Raw genomic sequence first — 15,143 nt, 5'->3', positions numbered from 1 at the left:
AAATAAAATAAAATTTTATAAAAGAAAACTTGAAACTGAAAGCATTAGAAGATTTCCAGTTGTGGAGTGAGAGAAGTCATATTATCTGCCACCATACAGACTCTTTTAGGAATAATTAAAAACAAGTCCACGAGGCCAGACCTTTCCTATGATGCTGCTAAACAGCTTCTTAGAGAGAAATCTTCAAGTTAGGGACATGAAGTTAATCAAGTCTTGGTCTAGCTCCTGTTCAACCACATGAGAATGCTGGGTGTTTGTGACCACTTTAAGAGTTCCCACCAAGTTAACAAGGCAACATGTCAAATCAGAATCAAACAAGGTGTCTGTAGCAGAATGAACTTGGGATCTTCCACCTACTTGGTGCTCCAAATTGTGATTTTCTTCACCTGCCTATTGCATTAAAAAAAAAAAAAAAAAAAGAATCTGAGCATCATCCAGTTGTCTTCCTAGACTTAGTTGTTTAGTGACACAATCTCATTTGCCTTCAGAATTTACTTGTATAGTTGCAAGCACAAGTGAGCACTTGAGGATTCAGTCTCTGGGGGCAACAATGTCAGAGCAAATGAAATCATGTCCAGGGTTCAGAAAAAGTATTGGCTTACCAGCTCACTGAATTCATTATTGCCTAGGTCAAGTCTTTCCAACTGGGCCAGTTTGTGCATTGACCTGTAATGGAAGAAAATACTAATGTGAGGTGGTGTGTGACACACATGACTTAAAAAGACATGCTACTCAATAGACTTGTCAGATTCACTTGGCTATATTGTATATAGAAATGAACACGTCTTCAGAGAAGAAAGTGCAAATATACAGTAAGGTATGTAAATCTGAAAACATTTAGCAGCTTATCATGTTTCCAAATACCTATCCAGAGCTGGGATACAGGGCTGGTCGCTTAATAAAGACCTAGGAAGTTAGTGATTCTTTAGATCAGCAGGAGGCAGAGGGTAGGATACATATATATATATATATATATTTTTATATCACTTCAAATATTTTATTACATTTCCATCTTTTTATTATAATCATATTTTATTATGATCAGCATGAATTACTGTCATCAAAGTTTTACTGCACTATTACATTTTTCCATTTTTGGAAAATGTTATCCTATGTTTGTTCCACCCCTGCATTCATATTTCTGTTTCTGACAATGTCACCCCGTATTATTTCTTAAAATCCACAACTTTCAAACTGTCTTTATTAACAAGATCTTAGTCCATAACACAGCTAATTGCTTTTCTTCTTCATGTAGTAGTTGCTAAAACTATAATCATTCTGTCAAACTGTCCCAAGATGCGTGTATATAATAATATTTTAATTCTATCAGGATCCAAACTAGTAAGACTGACAAAAAAAAAAAAGAAAAAAGAAAAGAGAAAGAAAAGGAAAGGAAAGAAATTGGACTGGTTGGGTGTATTGCACCAAATAAAGGACTCTGGGGGATGGGGTGGGGACAATGGTGGCTTTCAGGTCCTGGTGCATGATTGTAGAACAGGACATAGGCTGGAGGTGAGAGAGTTCTATAGAAAATTGAACAATTTTACACATGTATCAACAACTGTATTTAATGTAAACCATTAATCCTCCCATATATATGAAGACACTAAAGGAGCATTTCTGAAGCTGAGATTTTTCTGATAAGACAGCCCAAGTCTATGGCATTAATCTGTCTTGCTCTGTTACTCTTAAAGATGTAAAATATTTTGGATTAATGTGCAGAAATTAAAAAAATTTCCATTAGAAATTGTCAACAGAAACCCTGCTGTCTGAGCAGCTTGGAAGGCTAAGGGGAGTCAGCCATCTTGTGTGCTCAACAGCATTTTGCAGCTCTCAAGAACTCGGTTTCATATCAGTTTCCTCTCCACATTTTTCAGATCCAAAATGTCTCTAGACATTGTCAGAGACATTTACCGCTGGGTAGAGGTGAGGGAACAATGAAAATTATTACATCCTGAAGAGATAGCATAACGGCTATGTGGAAAAACTCATGCCCAAGGCACCAAAGGCCCCAGGTTAAATTCCCAGCACTTCAGTAGCTGGACTTTAGCAGAGCACTGGTAAAATAAATAAAAATAAATCAATCTATATGTACACATATGATCTTCATTTACATATCTCAAGGCCATTCAACATTGTTCCTTGCATTTTACACCTTTCAATTTGATTACTTTGACATCTACAAGATTCTAGACAATCACTTTTCTTAGTCACACTCTAGATGTAAGGAGATTGTCACCTTCAGTTGAGATATACTTTCTTTTTTTGGTTCCAGGGAAGCCCTGGGACTTTGTGCCTGCACGAGTATGTTACTTTTGACTTCCTTCCTTCCTTCCTTCCTTCCTTCCTTCCTTCCTTCCTCCCTCCCTCCCTCCCTCCCTCCCTCCCTCTTTCTTTCTTTCTTTCTTTCTTTCTTTCTTTCTCTCTTTTTTACATAAAGGGTGAAAGATAGGAGAGGCAGAAGGAGAGAGAGACAGAAAAAGAGACACCACAGCACTGCGTCACCACCTGTGAAGTGTCTTCTTTGTGTGGAGCACCTATGTGATGTCTGGGAACTTGGACTGAGTTCTCGTGCATGGTCAAGTGTGCACTCTACTGGGTGAGCCCTCCTCTCCTACTTCTCCAAATCTGCCTTTTTTTTTTTTTTTTTTTGCTTCCAGGGTTATTGCTGGGGTTCCATGTTTGCACAACAAATCCACTGCTCCATTGTTGTTATTGGATAGGACAGAGAGAAATTGGGGCAGGGGGGAAGACAGAGAGGGAGCAGAGAAAGATATCTGCAGACCTGCTCCACTGCTTGTGAAGTGAGCCCCCTGCAGGTGGGGAGCGTGGGGCTCAGACAGAGCTCGAACTTTGTGTGTTGTCACCTGGCTCCCCAGATCTGCCTTTCTGAAGGGATACTCAGGCCTTTATCATCTCTCTTTTACTGATTAGTTGGAGTGTGCCCTACCATATCTACTTCCTGACTGTTCTAGGTATGTTCCAAGTACCCTTTCCTTGTGTAATCAAATCAGTCTGCCAACTTGATCTTCATCTTTTTTCTATTTCATCAGATAGTGACTCATCATTCTCAGTATACAAGTCTTTCACTTCCTTTGTTGTGTTTATTCTAATATATTTTATCTTTTTGCTGTTTTAGCAAATGGGACTGATTTGTGAATTTCTTCCAAATTAGTGTTTGCATAGAGGCATGTCATCGATTTTTGTATATTAATTTTGTAACTTGTCGCTTTGGTGTATTGTCCAATAATATCCAGGGGCTTCCTGCTGGATTCTTTAGTCCTTTCTATGCATACTATCCTATCATTTCCAAGTAGTGACAGTTTAACTTCTTTTCTTTCAGTCGGTATCACTTTAACTTCTTTTTCTTGTCTTATTGCTATGGCTAGGACTTTGAACAGTATGCTGAATAGTTAATTGTGTGAGTAGAATATTAATTGTGTTAACAGAATTTTAGTTATAATAGTAGTATATTGATTTTAACAGTGATAGTGGGCAGCCCTGTCTAGTACCGCATCTAACTAGGAACACTTCATTTTTTCATCATTGAATATGATGCTGGTTGTACTTACACTCAACTAGAGTTAGGAACTTTCCATGTAGTTTTATTTACTCTTTTAGTGTTTTGATGATGAAAGTATGTTGGATCTTGTCAAAGGCTTTCTCTTTATCTATTGAAATAATTATGTAGTGTTTTTTTTTTTTTTTTGGTCTTATTTACTGAGAAAGAGAGAAAGGAGGGCACCAGTGAGTCAAAAGTAAGGACTATTAGGAATGAAACCTAAGTTTCACAGATGCAAAGTACTCACTTTGCCTGCTGCACCATGCCCCAATCACCAAACATCTTACTACTTTGAAAAATTCATTTTTAAGTTTGCCTAATTATCTGAAAGAACACATTCTAATGAAATTCATTTCATTAAATAGTAGTTACCAACTTATGGTCATGTTATATATGTTAAGATCAGAGAAATGTATACATTTTTTATTATTGTTATGTAATATTTGCCGTTCTTTCTTTCCCATAATGTCCTTCCTACAGATATTCTTCTTCTTTTTAAAGTATTTATTTATTCCTTTTTGTTGTCCTTATTGTTTTATTGTTGTAGTTATTATTGATGTTGTTGTTGGATAAGATAGAAGTGGAGAGAGATGGGGAAGACAGAGATGGGGAGAGAAAGACAGACACCTGCAGATCTGCTTCACCGCCTGTGAAGTGACTAGCCTGCAGGTGGAGATCCGGGAGCTCGAACTGGGGTCCTTGTGCTTTGTGCTACCTGTGCTTAGCCCACTGCACTACTGCCCAACACCCCACAGATCTTCTCATAACTGGTTCATTTTAATCACCTAAGCCACATTTTCTTAGTCCAGCTCTACTCTCTAAGATAAAGGTCTCCTCCCTCCACTGTATTTTCTTCCTGTCTCATTTCCTTCTGAGCACTTAGTAGTAAGTAGGTAATTACATTTGTTGTTTAATAATTAATGCTGGGAGTCAGGCTGTAGCGCAGTGGTTAAACACAAGTGGTGTAAAGCGCAAGGACCTGAGTTAAGGATCCCGGTTTGAGGCCTGGCTCCCCACCTGCAAGGGGAGTCGCTTCACAGGCAGTGAAGCAGGTCTGCAGGTGTCTATCTTTCTCTCCCCCTCTCTGTCTTCCCCTCCTCTCTCCATTTCTCTCTGTCCTATCCAACAATGATGACAACAATAATAATAACCACAACAATAAAACAAGGGCAACAAAAGGGAATAAATAAACAAATAAATAAATAAAAATAATTAATGCTAAAAAATAAAGGTATTTAAATGTATTTCCTAGTTACTTTTCCCTTGCTAGACTGAAACATCATGAGAGCAAGTAATGTCCCAGTTTCATTCTCAGCCTCAGTAGCTTCTCAGTCAGTGTTTGTTTAACAAAGATGTGTGCAAATGCATAAAGAAGCGATGCCTTATCCGGGATAAGTTCGAATTCTACCACATTTACAAAGATAAACTGCTCAGGCACAGACAAAGTAGATCAGAAGCAACCAGTGGCACAGCTATATACAAGATACTGGGTATTATACAGCAAACCCTAACAAAGGGGCTTTTCAGTTAACCCAATTACCAAATAATGTGATGATAACATTAACTATCCATTGTCTTCTTGAACCCTAAGACAGCAGGAACCTCACATTTCCACTATAGAGCCTATATTTCCCCCAGTCCTGGAACCTTAGGGTAGGGCCCACTTTCCCGAATGCCTCTCCCAATTCATATCAAATAATATTGCATCTGCCGATCGCAACCTAATCAACGCAACAATTGCCACCTCAACACGCTTCAGCTCAGACTGTGTCCAGAGACTTCAGGTGTGGAATGACAACCCTTCAGCTTCATTACTCGGGTGAGACCTTTCTTTTCATAGTATTCTCTAATTCCATCCCAGGTGGATCACTTCCTAACAAAGTCCCAAAACCTAGATATAGACCAGGTTCCATGAGACAGAGCATATGTTCACATGTATCCATAAACTAGTGTAAAATATATACCTGAAAGCAGAAGTACACTATAGTTTGCAGTGAGTACTTCTCTAACACTTCCTCTCCACTATTCCAAGCTTTGGGTCCATGATTGCTCAACAATTTCTTTGGCTTTGTATGTTAACTCTCTTTTCAGTCACCAGGTTCCAGATGCCATCAGGATACCGGCCAGGCTTCCCTGGACTGAAGATCCCACCAATGTGTCCTGGAGCTCCACTTCCCCAGAGACCCACCCTACTAGGGAAAGAGAGAGGCAGACTGGGAGTATGGACCGACCAGTCAACGCCCATGTTCAGCGGGGAAGCAATTACAGAAGCCAGACAATTTACCTTCTGCAACCCACAATGACCCTGGGTCCATGCTCCCAGAGGGATAGAGAATGGGAAAGCTATTGGGGAGGGGATGGGATATGGAGATTGGGTGGTGGGAATTGTGTGGAGTTGCGCCCCTCCTACCCTACGGTTCTGTTAATGTTTCCTTTCTTAAATAAATAATAATAAAAAAAAAAGACAAAAACTGCTCAGGCACTTAGTTGTATGCAATTAATTAATTAATATTTGCCAAGGAATCACCTACAACTAACTCATAGTTGCCAGCGAGATACTGTAACAGGACCATTATCACAAGTGCTACAATGAATATACATCTTAGCTCACTTATGCATGGTGATATCTTGATTTTGTACTGAGTTGTCCTCTAGAAATTTCCAATAATAGGTTCAAAATTTTAAATGACAAAGTAAATGTTAGGTGAATTTTTTACCCAACTTCTTCACTTCTCTGGATATTTGAAATATAGCAACAAACAGAACTACACATATAAAAGAAGATTCAGGCCTGGATGGGTTCCAGGTTCATACTAGCTGAACCTATTCTATCACTCACTAGCTGTTTGATTGTGAACAAATTAAAGAACATTTTTCATTGATGAGAGTCCCTATGTCATAGAGTGATTGAGAATGTTGAAATAGTATCATGTTTGCCATATCACAAGTGCTCAGTTTGTGGTGTTAGCTATTAAAATATTTAAGGACAACTTTCACTGGGGGTGGGTGGGGGAGTAAAGGGTTATCTGAGTTGAAGTGCTTTAATGCTTTCCATTCAAAGACAAATGAATTATCTCTTATTAGTAGGGATTCTAGAATATTTACAAAGATAAAAGCTCAATTTGTAATAGGGATTTTTAGAAAATTAATAGTAATTTCCTAACAAGATACTATACAACATATATAAGCTTTTATATATTTTACTTCCTTAATAAAGTGTTCTTATCTTTTTTCCAGGAAAAAAATGGAAAAAACAGTTGATGCAAAAATAATGTTTAAAAGTAAAGGTAAAAGAAATAGCCTTAGGAAAAAAATAGTTGTTTTCCAAGAACATCAAAGGGGGTTGCAGGACTTAAAAAAAAATATCATATCAGAATGGCTATTCAAATTTCAGGCTCAGGGGCAAAAAGAAAAAGAAAAAAAAAAAGCTAGTATAGCCCCAAGACCTTTGGAACATAACTAAAATATGCCTACTAGCTGTCTACAAAATGGAGGGACCCCCCCCCCCCAACTCTTCATCTGCACTATTCCAGCCCTTAGGTCCATGATTGGTCTACAATTTGTTTGGCTTTGTACGTTAACTCTCTTGTCAGCCACCAGGTTCCAGATGCCAGCATGATGCCGATCAAACTTCCCTGGACAGACAACCCCACCAATGTGTCCTGGAGCTCCACTTCACAGAACCCTTTCCCACTAGGGAAAGAGAGAGACAGGCTGGGAGTATGGATCGACCTGTCAATGCCCATGTTCAGTGGGGAAGCAATTACAGAAGCCAGACCTTCCATCTCCTTCATCCACAATGACCTTGGGTCCATACTCGCAGAGGGTTAAAAATAGGAAAGCTATCAGGGGAGGGGGTGGGATACAGAGTTCTGGTGGGAATTGTGCGAAGTTGTACCTCTCTTATCCTATATTTTTGTCAATGTTTCCTTTTAATAAATACAAAATTAAAAAAATTCAGCTGGTTTAGGAGATGTGGTCCAGTGAGCAGAGCTCAAGACTCGCAAGTATGCGGCCCTGGGTGTAAGCGTTGGCACAGCTTTGACATCTCTAATCAAATCTTTCTCTTAAAGAAAAAGTGCTATAAAAAAGTGCTTAAGAATGGAACAAAAAATTCAGACAGCCAGAATGTTTTGGAAAAAGTTGCTGAAAGAATTGTTAAATTGACTGATTATTGGCAAGACTTTTCACATAAAATCAACTGTACAGTTTGAGACTTGAAGAGATGGAAATAATTTAGATGATTTCCTGTTTATGTGAAACCTGTCTTTCCTTTTCTCCCCTTCTTTCCTTCCTTCCTTCCTTCTTTCCTTTTCTCCTCCTCCTCCACATACTCATCCTCCTCCTCCTCCAGGGCCTTTCTTAGAGTAGGAGTAAAAAAAAATCTATATCTATATAAATATATATATATACATATATATATATATATTTTTTTTTTGCAGATGATAGAATGAGTTTTTAACAATCCCAGTAACAGTCATATTAAGTTCCTGAAAATACAGATTTGGATATGCCTAAATCTTCTGAGTATTTAAATTTGATCAAACTGGGAGTCAGACAGTAGCGCAGCGGTTAAGCGCAGGTGGCACAAAGCACAAGGACTCGCTGAAAGATCCCGGGTCAAGCCCCCTGCTCCCCACCTGCAGGGGAGTCGCTTCACAGGCGGTGAAGCAGGTCTGTAGGTGTCTGTCTTTCTCTCCCCCTCTCTGTCTTCCCCTCCCCTCTCTATTTCTCTCCGTCCTATCCAACAACGACGACATCAATAATAACTACAACAATAAAACAACAAGGGCAACAAAAGGAAATAAAAAAAATTTGGTCAAACTTATTTGTTTGAAATTTTGATCTGTTATTTTCCATTTCTACTGACTTTAATTTTTGGCTGTCCTTGCAGTAGTGACTGTCTAAGTAAAAGCTGAGGAGAAACACAGTCAGTGACGAAGATGCTCAACTCACAAATACCCTGCAACCGTGGAAAGGACAGAATGCAACTTAAAGACTTCATGTGCCAACAACTGTGATGGAAACCACTATCCCCACAATAAAATTATTTGAAAAAAAAAGAAGAAGAATTCTAATGAGAATACTAGTATTTAAGGATAAAGTTGACACTTTAGAGGAGATAAAAAAACATTGGTCTTACTATAACAAAGACACTGATCATATATTCCACATATTGACAACTATTATTAGAAAGACATTACATCTTATCAAAATTAAACAGATAAGCTATTTAAAATTCCTATAGATGTAACCTTTTTTAAAAAAAATTATTCTATGTATTTTGGTGTGATTTCTAATGTTAATAATTTCTGATTCTCAAAATAAACCATGACTATTTTCTTTCTATATATGTGTTTATTCTTCATGACTGTACAGTTTCAGATGCAGGGCTAAGATGCCAGTTGTAAACATCTGTATTCCTCTTTGAGCTGATATATCTTCAAAGAAAATTACTCCACAGTAGTTTCGTAAGTTCAGCTTTTCCTTAAAATATTTACATTGGACTGAACTAGACATTTTCTTCTCTGCAATTTGGTGTTCTGGAAAGTGTCTTTCAGTTCATGGAAGTAAATTAGGTATTTTTGATAATTTGAAGTCTGTGTGATTTCAACTGCATATGTTCATTATAACTTCCATTTTTGAGTAGATGAACTTCAGATTGGTTGCAACCAAGACTGATTTTTTTCATGTATATAATTTGGAATAAAGATCACCTAGCTAAAATATGAGTATAACAATCTGCATTTAGAAGTTTTATGAAATGAAATGTAACTGGATAATTATCAGAAACAATGAACTGGATAATAAAAATAGAAATGAATACAAAATATACTCTAAATAAGATCATTGTAAATTGTCACTCATAATAAAAAGTCATTAAAGAACTGCAAAAGACAACGAATATTAATTGCATTATTATTTATAGGTAATTATATTTACATAAAGCAAATATTGCTTTAAAACAGTAAGATGTTCAACCACTGCTTCATTATTTTTTACTTTTACTTATTTATTTTTTTTTGTTATCTTTAGTTATTAGGTAGAGACAGCCAGAAATCAAGAGGGTAGGGGGAGAGAGAGAGAAGGAGAGAGGCAGAGAGACACCTGCAACCCTACTTCATCACTCGCAAAACTTCTCCCTCTGCAGGTGGGAACTTGGGGCTTGAACCTGGGTCCTTGAGCATTGCAACATGTGTGCTCAACCAGATGTGCCACCCACCTGGCCCCCGCTTTATTATTTTTTTAACTTGAACTTTATGGGAGAAAGATGAACTTTTTGTCAACATGACAAAGCACTTAGCAATTTGGCATGAGTAAGTTCTACTTTCTCACATCATTATTTTTGTGAACAAAATAATGTGCTAAGTAAATTCTTTACTTTTATGTGTTCTGATATTTCACTTTATAAATTTCCTGCCAATTAAGCCTTTTAAATTTATTAACTGAATAGCTCTGTCACTGGTGCATCAAATATTTATTGAGTAGATATTAATAGATGTTAAACTAATTACTGGTACTTAGATGTGGTTTAGCCGTCAGCAACTTTACAACCTCCTAAGTGGTTATAAAAAGCTTATAATTAGTGCTACTGTAAGGTTTCCATTATATGTGTCAGCAATTTAAAGACTAAAAAATATAATCATTGCTCTCCTGGAAGATATTTCCTATCAGAAAATCCAGCAGTTAGGTAGCAAATATATCACTAACCTTTCATATAGCTGAACTATTGGTCCACGTAATATCACAGTGCAGAAAGAAACAAGTACTAGATCCCTAAGACATCTTCTTTCATATATGTTCCTTGTGCCTGGCTTCCTCCAGACATTTATACAGACTTGTAAATGAACACTGACAGCAGTCTACCTGTGGTAATTAAAAATTTGGAAGAAAAGGACCCATGTGCCAAGAGGTAAAGTGAAAAACTGGCATATTCATATAATGCATTGTGACTCAGACATAAAAGGACTGATAAACATTACAAGTAGAGAATCTTGAAATATTTATTCTCAGTGAGAGAAACCAGCAAAAAAGGGGAATTTACTTTGTGAACACATTTGTTATACAATTTTAGAGAATTCAAACTAATACATGTGACAGAAAGAACATATTTATTTGAGTGGGGAGAGGGTGAGCAGTGCCCAGAGTAAACTTTTGCGGGTGATGGCTACACCTCCTACTTGATCATGGTGATGCCTTCACTGGTGTACATGTGTATATGTATATGTATATGTATATGTATATGTATATGTATATGTATATGTATATGTATATGTATATGTATATGTATATGTATATGTATATGTATATGTATATGTATATGCATATATATATTCAAGACTTATCAAATTTTACATTTTAAGCATGTGTCAGATGCCAACTGTCCTTAATAAAACAAACAAAAAAGAAATTTGTGATATTATATTCACAGATGTTAGCAAAACAATTCGAATTCTATATATATTCAAACCTCTAAGAGTTGACACACAACCTTAAAGCTTCAATCCATTTTGGGTGACCTCCACTCAGCTATGGTATGGAAGTTAAGAACAAGATTTCTGAGCTTGCACAGATCAAATAGGTCAGTGACATGACCCTTCTTCCTAGTCTTTCTACCACTGTGACATTGAGCATAGATTTCTTTATATTTTAGCTTCCATATCTATAATTTTATATAATAACAGTAAGACCTACCTCAAAGAGTTATCAGGACTAAATGAGTTTCTACAAGTAAAAAATTTAGAACTCTGCATATTGGACAATTGTACTACCTGATAGAGTTATAATTCTCTTTCCTTTACTTGATAAAATTAGACTTATTTCTCTTTGTTGGTTTAATCATTCATTATTCAGGCATACTAAATTCTACATGAGTAGGTTCTGTTCTATTATTCAAATCTCATCTTTTGACATTCACAAGCTAATATATCCCACCCAAGTCAATCTCTGAGTCCTTTACATAATTCATCTCTGCTTTTACACATGACTTTCCTTGAATTAAAACATTGGCTTCACAGAAACAAGCACTCATTGAAAAGACTGAATATAGCTTTAGAAAGTTCATTCACTAGGGGTCAGACGGTAGTGCAGCAGGTTAAGTTCACATGGTGCAAAGCATAAGAATCCCAGTTTGAGACCCCCCAGCTCTCCACCTGCAGGGGGTTTGCTTCAGAAGTGGTGAAGCAGGTCTGCAAGTGTCTGTATTTCTCTCCCCCTGTCTTCCTCTCCTCTCTCCATTTCTCTCTGTTCTATTCAACAATGACAACATCAATAACAACAACAATAGTAACTACAACAACAATAAAAAACAAGGGCAATAAAAGGGAAAATAAATAAATATTAAAAAAAGAAAGTTCATACATTGTATGTTTTAAACAAATGCTGGGAAAGTTTTCCTTGATTCTCATTGTTATTTCCTTTTGTTTCATTGATAGTTTTGTTTCTGAGGTAATTTTTGTTTATAAGATTTCAGAACTACAATTTCCTACCTCATCAAAGTGTGTTATCACATCTTGCCCCTCACCAAGAACCAACATTCATATATCCCTCTACCAAAGTCCACTGACCCCCCTACACTTTTGTGACCCCTTCTTTTATTCTCAACCCCCTTTAGAAAACATTAGTTCTACAGTTTGATAACAAAACCTTGTGTTCATATGAAGTTGTTTCTTTATTCTCCCCATATGAGAAAAAGCAATCAATATTTTTCTTTTATTTATTTTTAATATATATGCCCTTACATTCAGGGCATACTGAAAACTTCAAGAAAATAAAGCCAAAGCAAAGCTCACCAAGGTACATAATAACTAAATGGTTCACCTGACCCACTAGAGAAAGGTACAGGCTTGGGGGTGTGGATCTATCTGCCAATGTCTATGTCCAGCAGAGAAGCAATTACAGAAGCCAAGCCTTCCACCTTCTGCACCCCATAGGAATTTTGGTCCATACTCCCAAAGGGATAAAGAATAGGGAAGCTTCCAACTGAGGGGATGGGACATGGAACTCTGGTGGTGGGAACTGTGTGGAATTGTACCCCTGCTATCTTATAATATTGTCAATCATTACTAAATCAATACTAAAAATTTAAAAAAGCAATTACTGTTGTTACAACAACAACAATAATAATACAGATTAGACTAATGGTTACTATGAAAAAAGAAAGAAAATTCCCAATAGTAGAAGATAATTTGTATTCTTTGGACATAAGAAAACATGACAATATACAATAAAAATCTGACTTTCTACAATAAAAAATTAAATGGCTCAAATCAAAGAAAAGGAGAGAATATTAAATGCTACAAGAAAAAGGCAGAAAGTGGCCTAGAAAGGAACACTCATAAGGCTACCAGTGGATTTCTCAATAGAAACTCTTAAGACTAGAAAGGACTGGCAAGACATACTCAAAATTTTGAGGTAGTCTATTAGATGGCACAGTACATAAAGTGTTGTACTCTCAAGCATGAGATCCTGAGTTCAGTCCCCAGCAGCACATATACCAGAGTGATGTCTGGTTCTCCCCATATTCAAGAATAAATTAAATAAAAAGGAAAAAAAATGAAGGGAAAAAAATCTTCCACACAGTAATACACTATCTAAGTTATATTTGAAGGAACAATGAAGAAATTTTCAGATAAGCAACAATTAATGAATTCCTTTCCACTAGAAGTCCCCAAATAAATAATATAATATATAAAAGGAAAGGGAAATACATAAAAGGAAAATACTAGGGCCATCAGAATAGCTCACATGGATAGTGCACTGCTTTGCCGTATGTACAATCCAGGTTCAATTCTAGCTCTCACTGCATTGATGTAAATTTCTGTGCTATAGTCTCTCTCCCTCTCTCCATATATATGCTATATATGTATATGTATTATGCCAAATAAGTTTTGTCTAGATTATTGGTTTAGAGGGAACCCCATGCTGAATTGTAATGCATCTGCCTTCAAGTATATTCAGGCTAGGAAAATGTCAACTGTTTGGAAGAGACCTATTTTTAACAATTAACTATCTATCTTCCTTGATGGTCCCTGTTCAGGTGCCAGATGCCAGGCTAGCTTCGCAGGTGGGAGAGAGACGACCAGGGACTCATGGCTGAGCTGGGAATGCAGTTCAGTCTTTATTGATGAGTGGGGATGCAGTGCAATCAATCAAAAATCTCTCTTTATTAGAAAATCCTGTCCTTTATATCTCCTGAGGCGGAAGTGTCAGATTGGAAGCGGAAATACGTAGGATAGGGGGTGGGGAGATGGAAAAAGTGCGCGTATCAAGCTTGCATCTAACCAGTGGGGATTAAACCAATGCCCTGTAAGCAGGGCGGGTCTCAGGTAAAGCAGTGATTATGTAAATAGACCACAACTTTAAGCGATGCAACAGAAGGGGTCTTAGAAGCAGAATTAGAAGCAGACCAACACTACCTGTCATCTATTAGGAAGTGAGAGACAGTCCGGAGCATTGAATAGGGCATATGTCAGTGCTAGAGATGAATACTGGGCCCTTGGGCAAGTAATGTAAGTAGTGCTGTGGTCAATCAAAAGATGATGCTAAGGTAAGATGCCTTATATTACTGTTGTATAGAAGCATGGTTGTGTCTGTTGTCTAGAAAATCCTTTCCAAATAAAATCATCAAGCGACAGAGTAAAAATCTGATTAAGTAGTTTGGTTCTGTCAACATTTCTCCTTTTAAAAACAAAATCAATGCCAACAATGAACAACACTCTGCTGAAAGTTTTTGGGATTAAGTTTCTAAAAAATCTTTCTTTAAAAAAATACTTATTTATTTAGTGTGCAGATGCAGAGAAATCAAGAGGGAAGGGGAGATAAAGAATGATAAAAACAGAGACACCTGCAGCACTGCTTCACTTCTGATGAACCTTTCTTCCTGCAGGTGGGAACTGGGGGCTCGAACCCGGGTTCTTGAGCATTATAACATGTGCACTCAACTGGGTGTGTCACTATCAAGACCCTGAGAAAAATATTTCTTAGTTCTTTTTACTTTTCTTTATTATGATGATGGTCTATTGACTGTATCTTAACATCTGACCTCTGTAGTTTGCCCTCAGTATTCACCATTGTAATATACTTAACTAGATTCTATTATGTCTTTATTTTGGGTAGAAACAGAGAACTTGAGAGGGAAGGTATTTCAATCTTTTGTTTATTTTTATGACTTGGAAGACTGCATAATGCCACATAATTCTGTTTCTTAAACTGAGAACTAACTCTGCACTTTCTGAAAAACAATGCTTCTCATCTCAGGGACCAAGAAGCTGTCCTTGTGACTCCTCAGTGGTTTTCTAAGGACAATTCTAACTCTGATTAACTTCTTCCTCTTATATTTAAGTACAGGTGTTGGTCTCTCATGATTTATTGGATTGCTCTTGAATAATTCAGACTTTCAGGGATGGGACAATAGCTCCACTAATTAGAGCCCTGGACTTGCAAGCCTTAGACCTCTGAGGTCCCAGATTCAGTCCTTGCCTCTGCCATATGCCATCATTCAGTAGTGCTCTGGGTTCTCTCTCTTTCACAAAATTAAATAATAAAACAGTGTGTACTTTAGAGAACTGATTTTAGTTCG

The 15,143-nt window shown here is 37.1% G+C and overlaps 1 protein-coding gene across 2 annotated transcripts in view; it reads right to left on the bottom strand.

The window, feature by feature from the left end:
- LRRC7 (leucine rich repeat containing 7) overlaps nucleotides 1–15,143 on the bottom strand; it is a 583,417-nt gene that overhangs the window by 204,106 nt on the left and 364,168 nt on the right. For both annotated transcript variants that reach the window (XM_016189360.2, XM_016189361.2), the window contains exon 8: nucleotides 603–666. In XM_016189360.2, coding sequence (XP_016044846.2) covers nucleotides 603–666 — 64 coding nt within the window. The remainder of the gene's footprint in view (nucleotides 1–602; nucleotides 667–15,143) is intronic.

This window comes from Erinaceus europaeus, chromosome 13 (assembly GCF_950295315.1).
Source record: "Erinaceus europaeus chromosome 13, mEriEur2.1, whole genome shotgun sequence".
NCBI classification, from domain to species: Eukaryota; Metazoa; Chordata; class Mammalia; order Eulipotyphla; family Erinaceidae; genus Erinaceus; species Erinaceus europaeus.
This window is presented reverse-complemented; position numbering and strand designations above follow the sequence as displayed.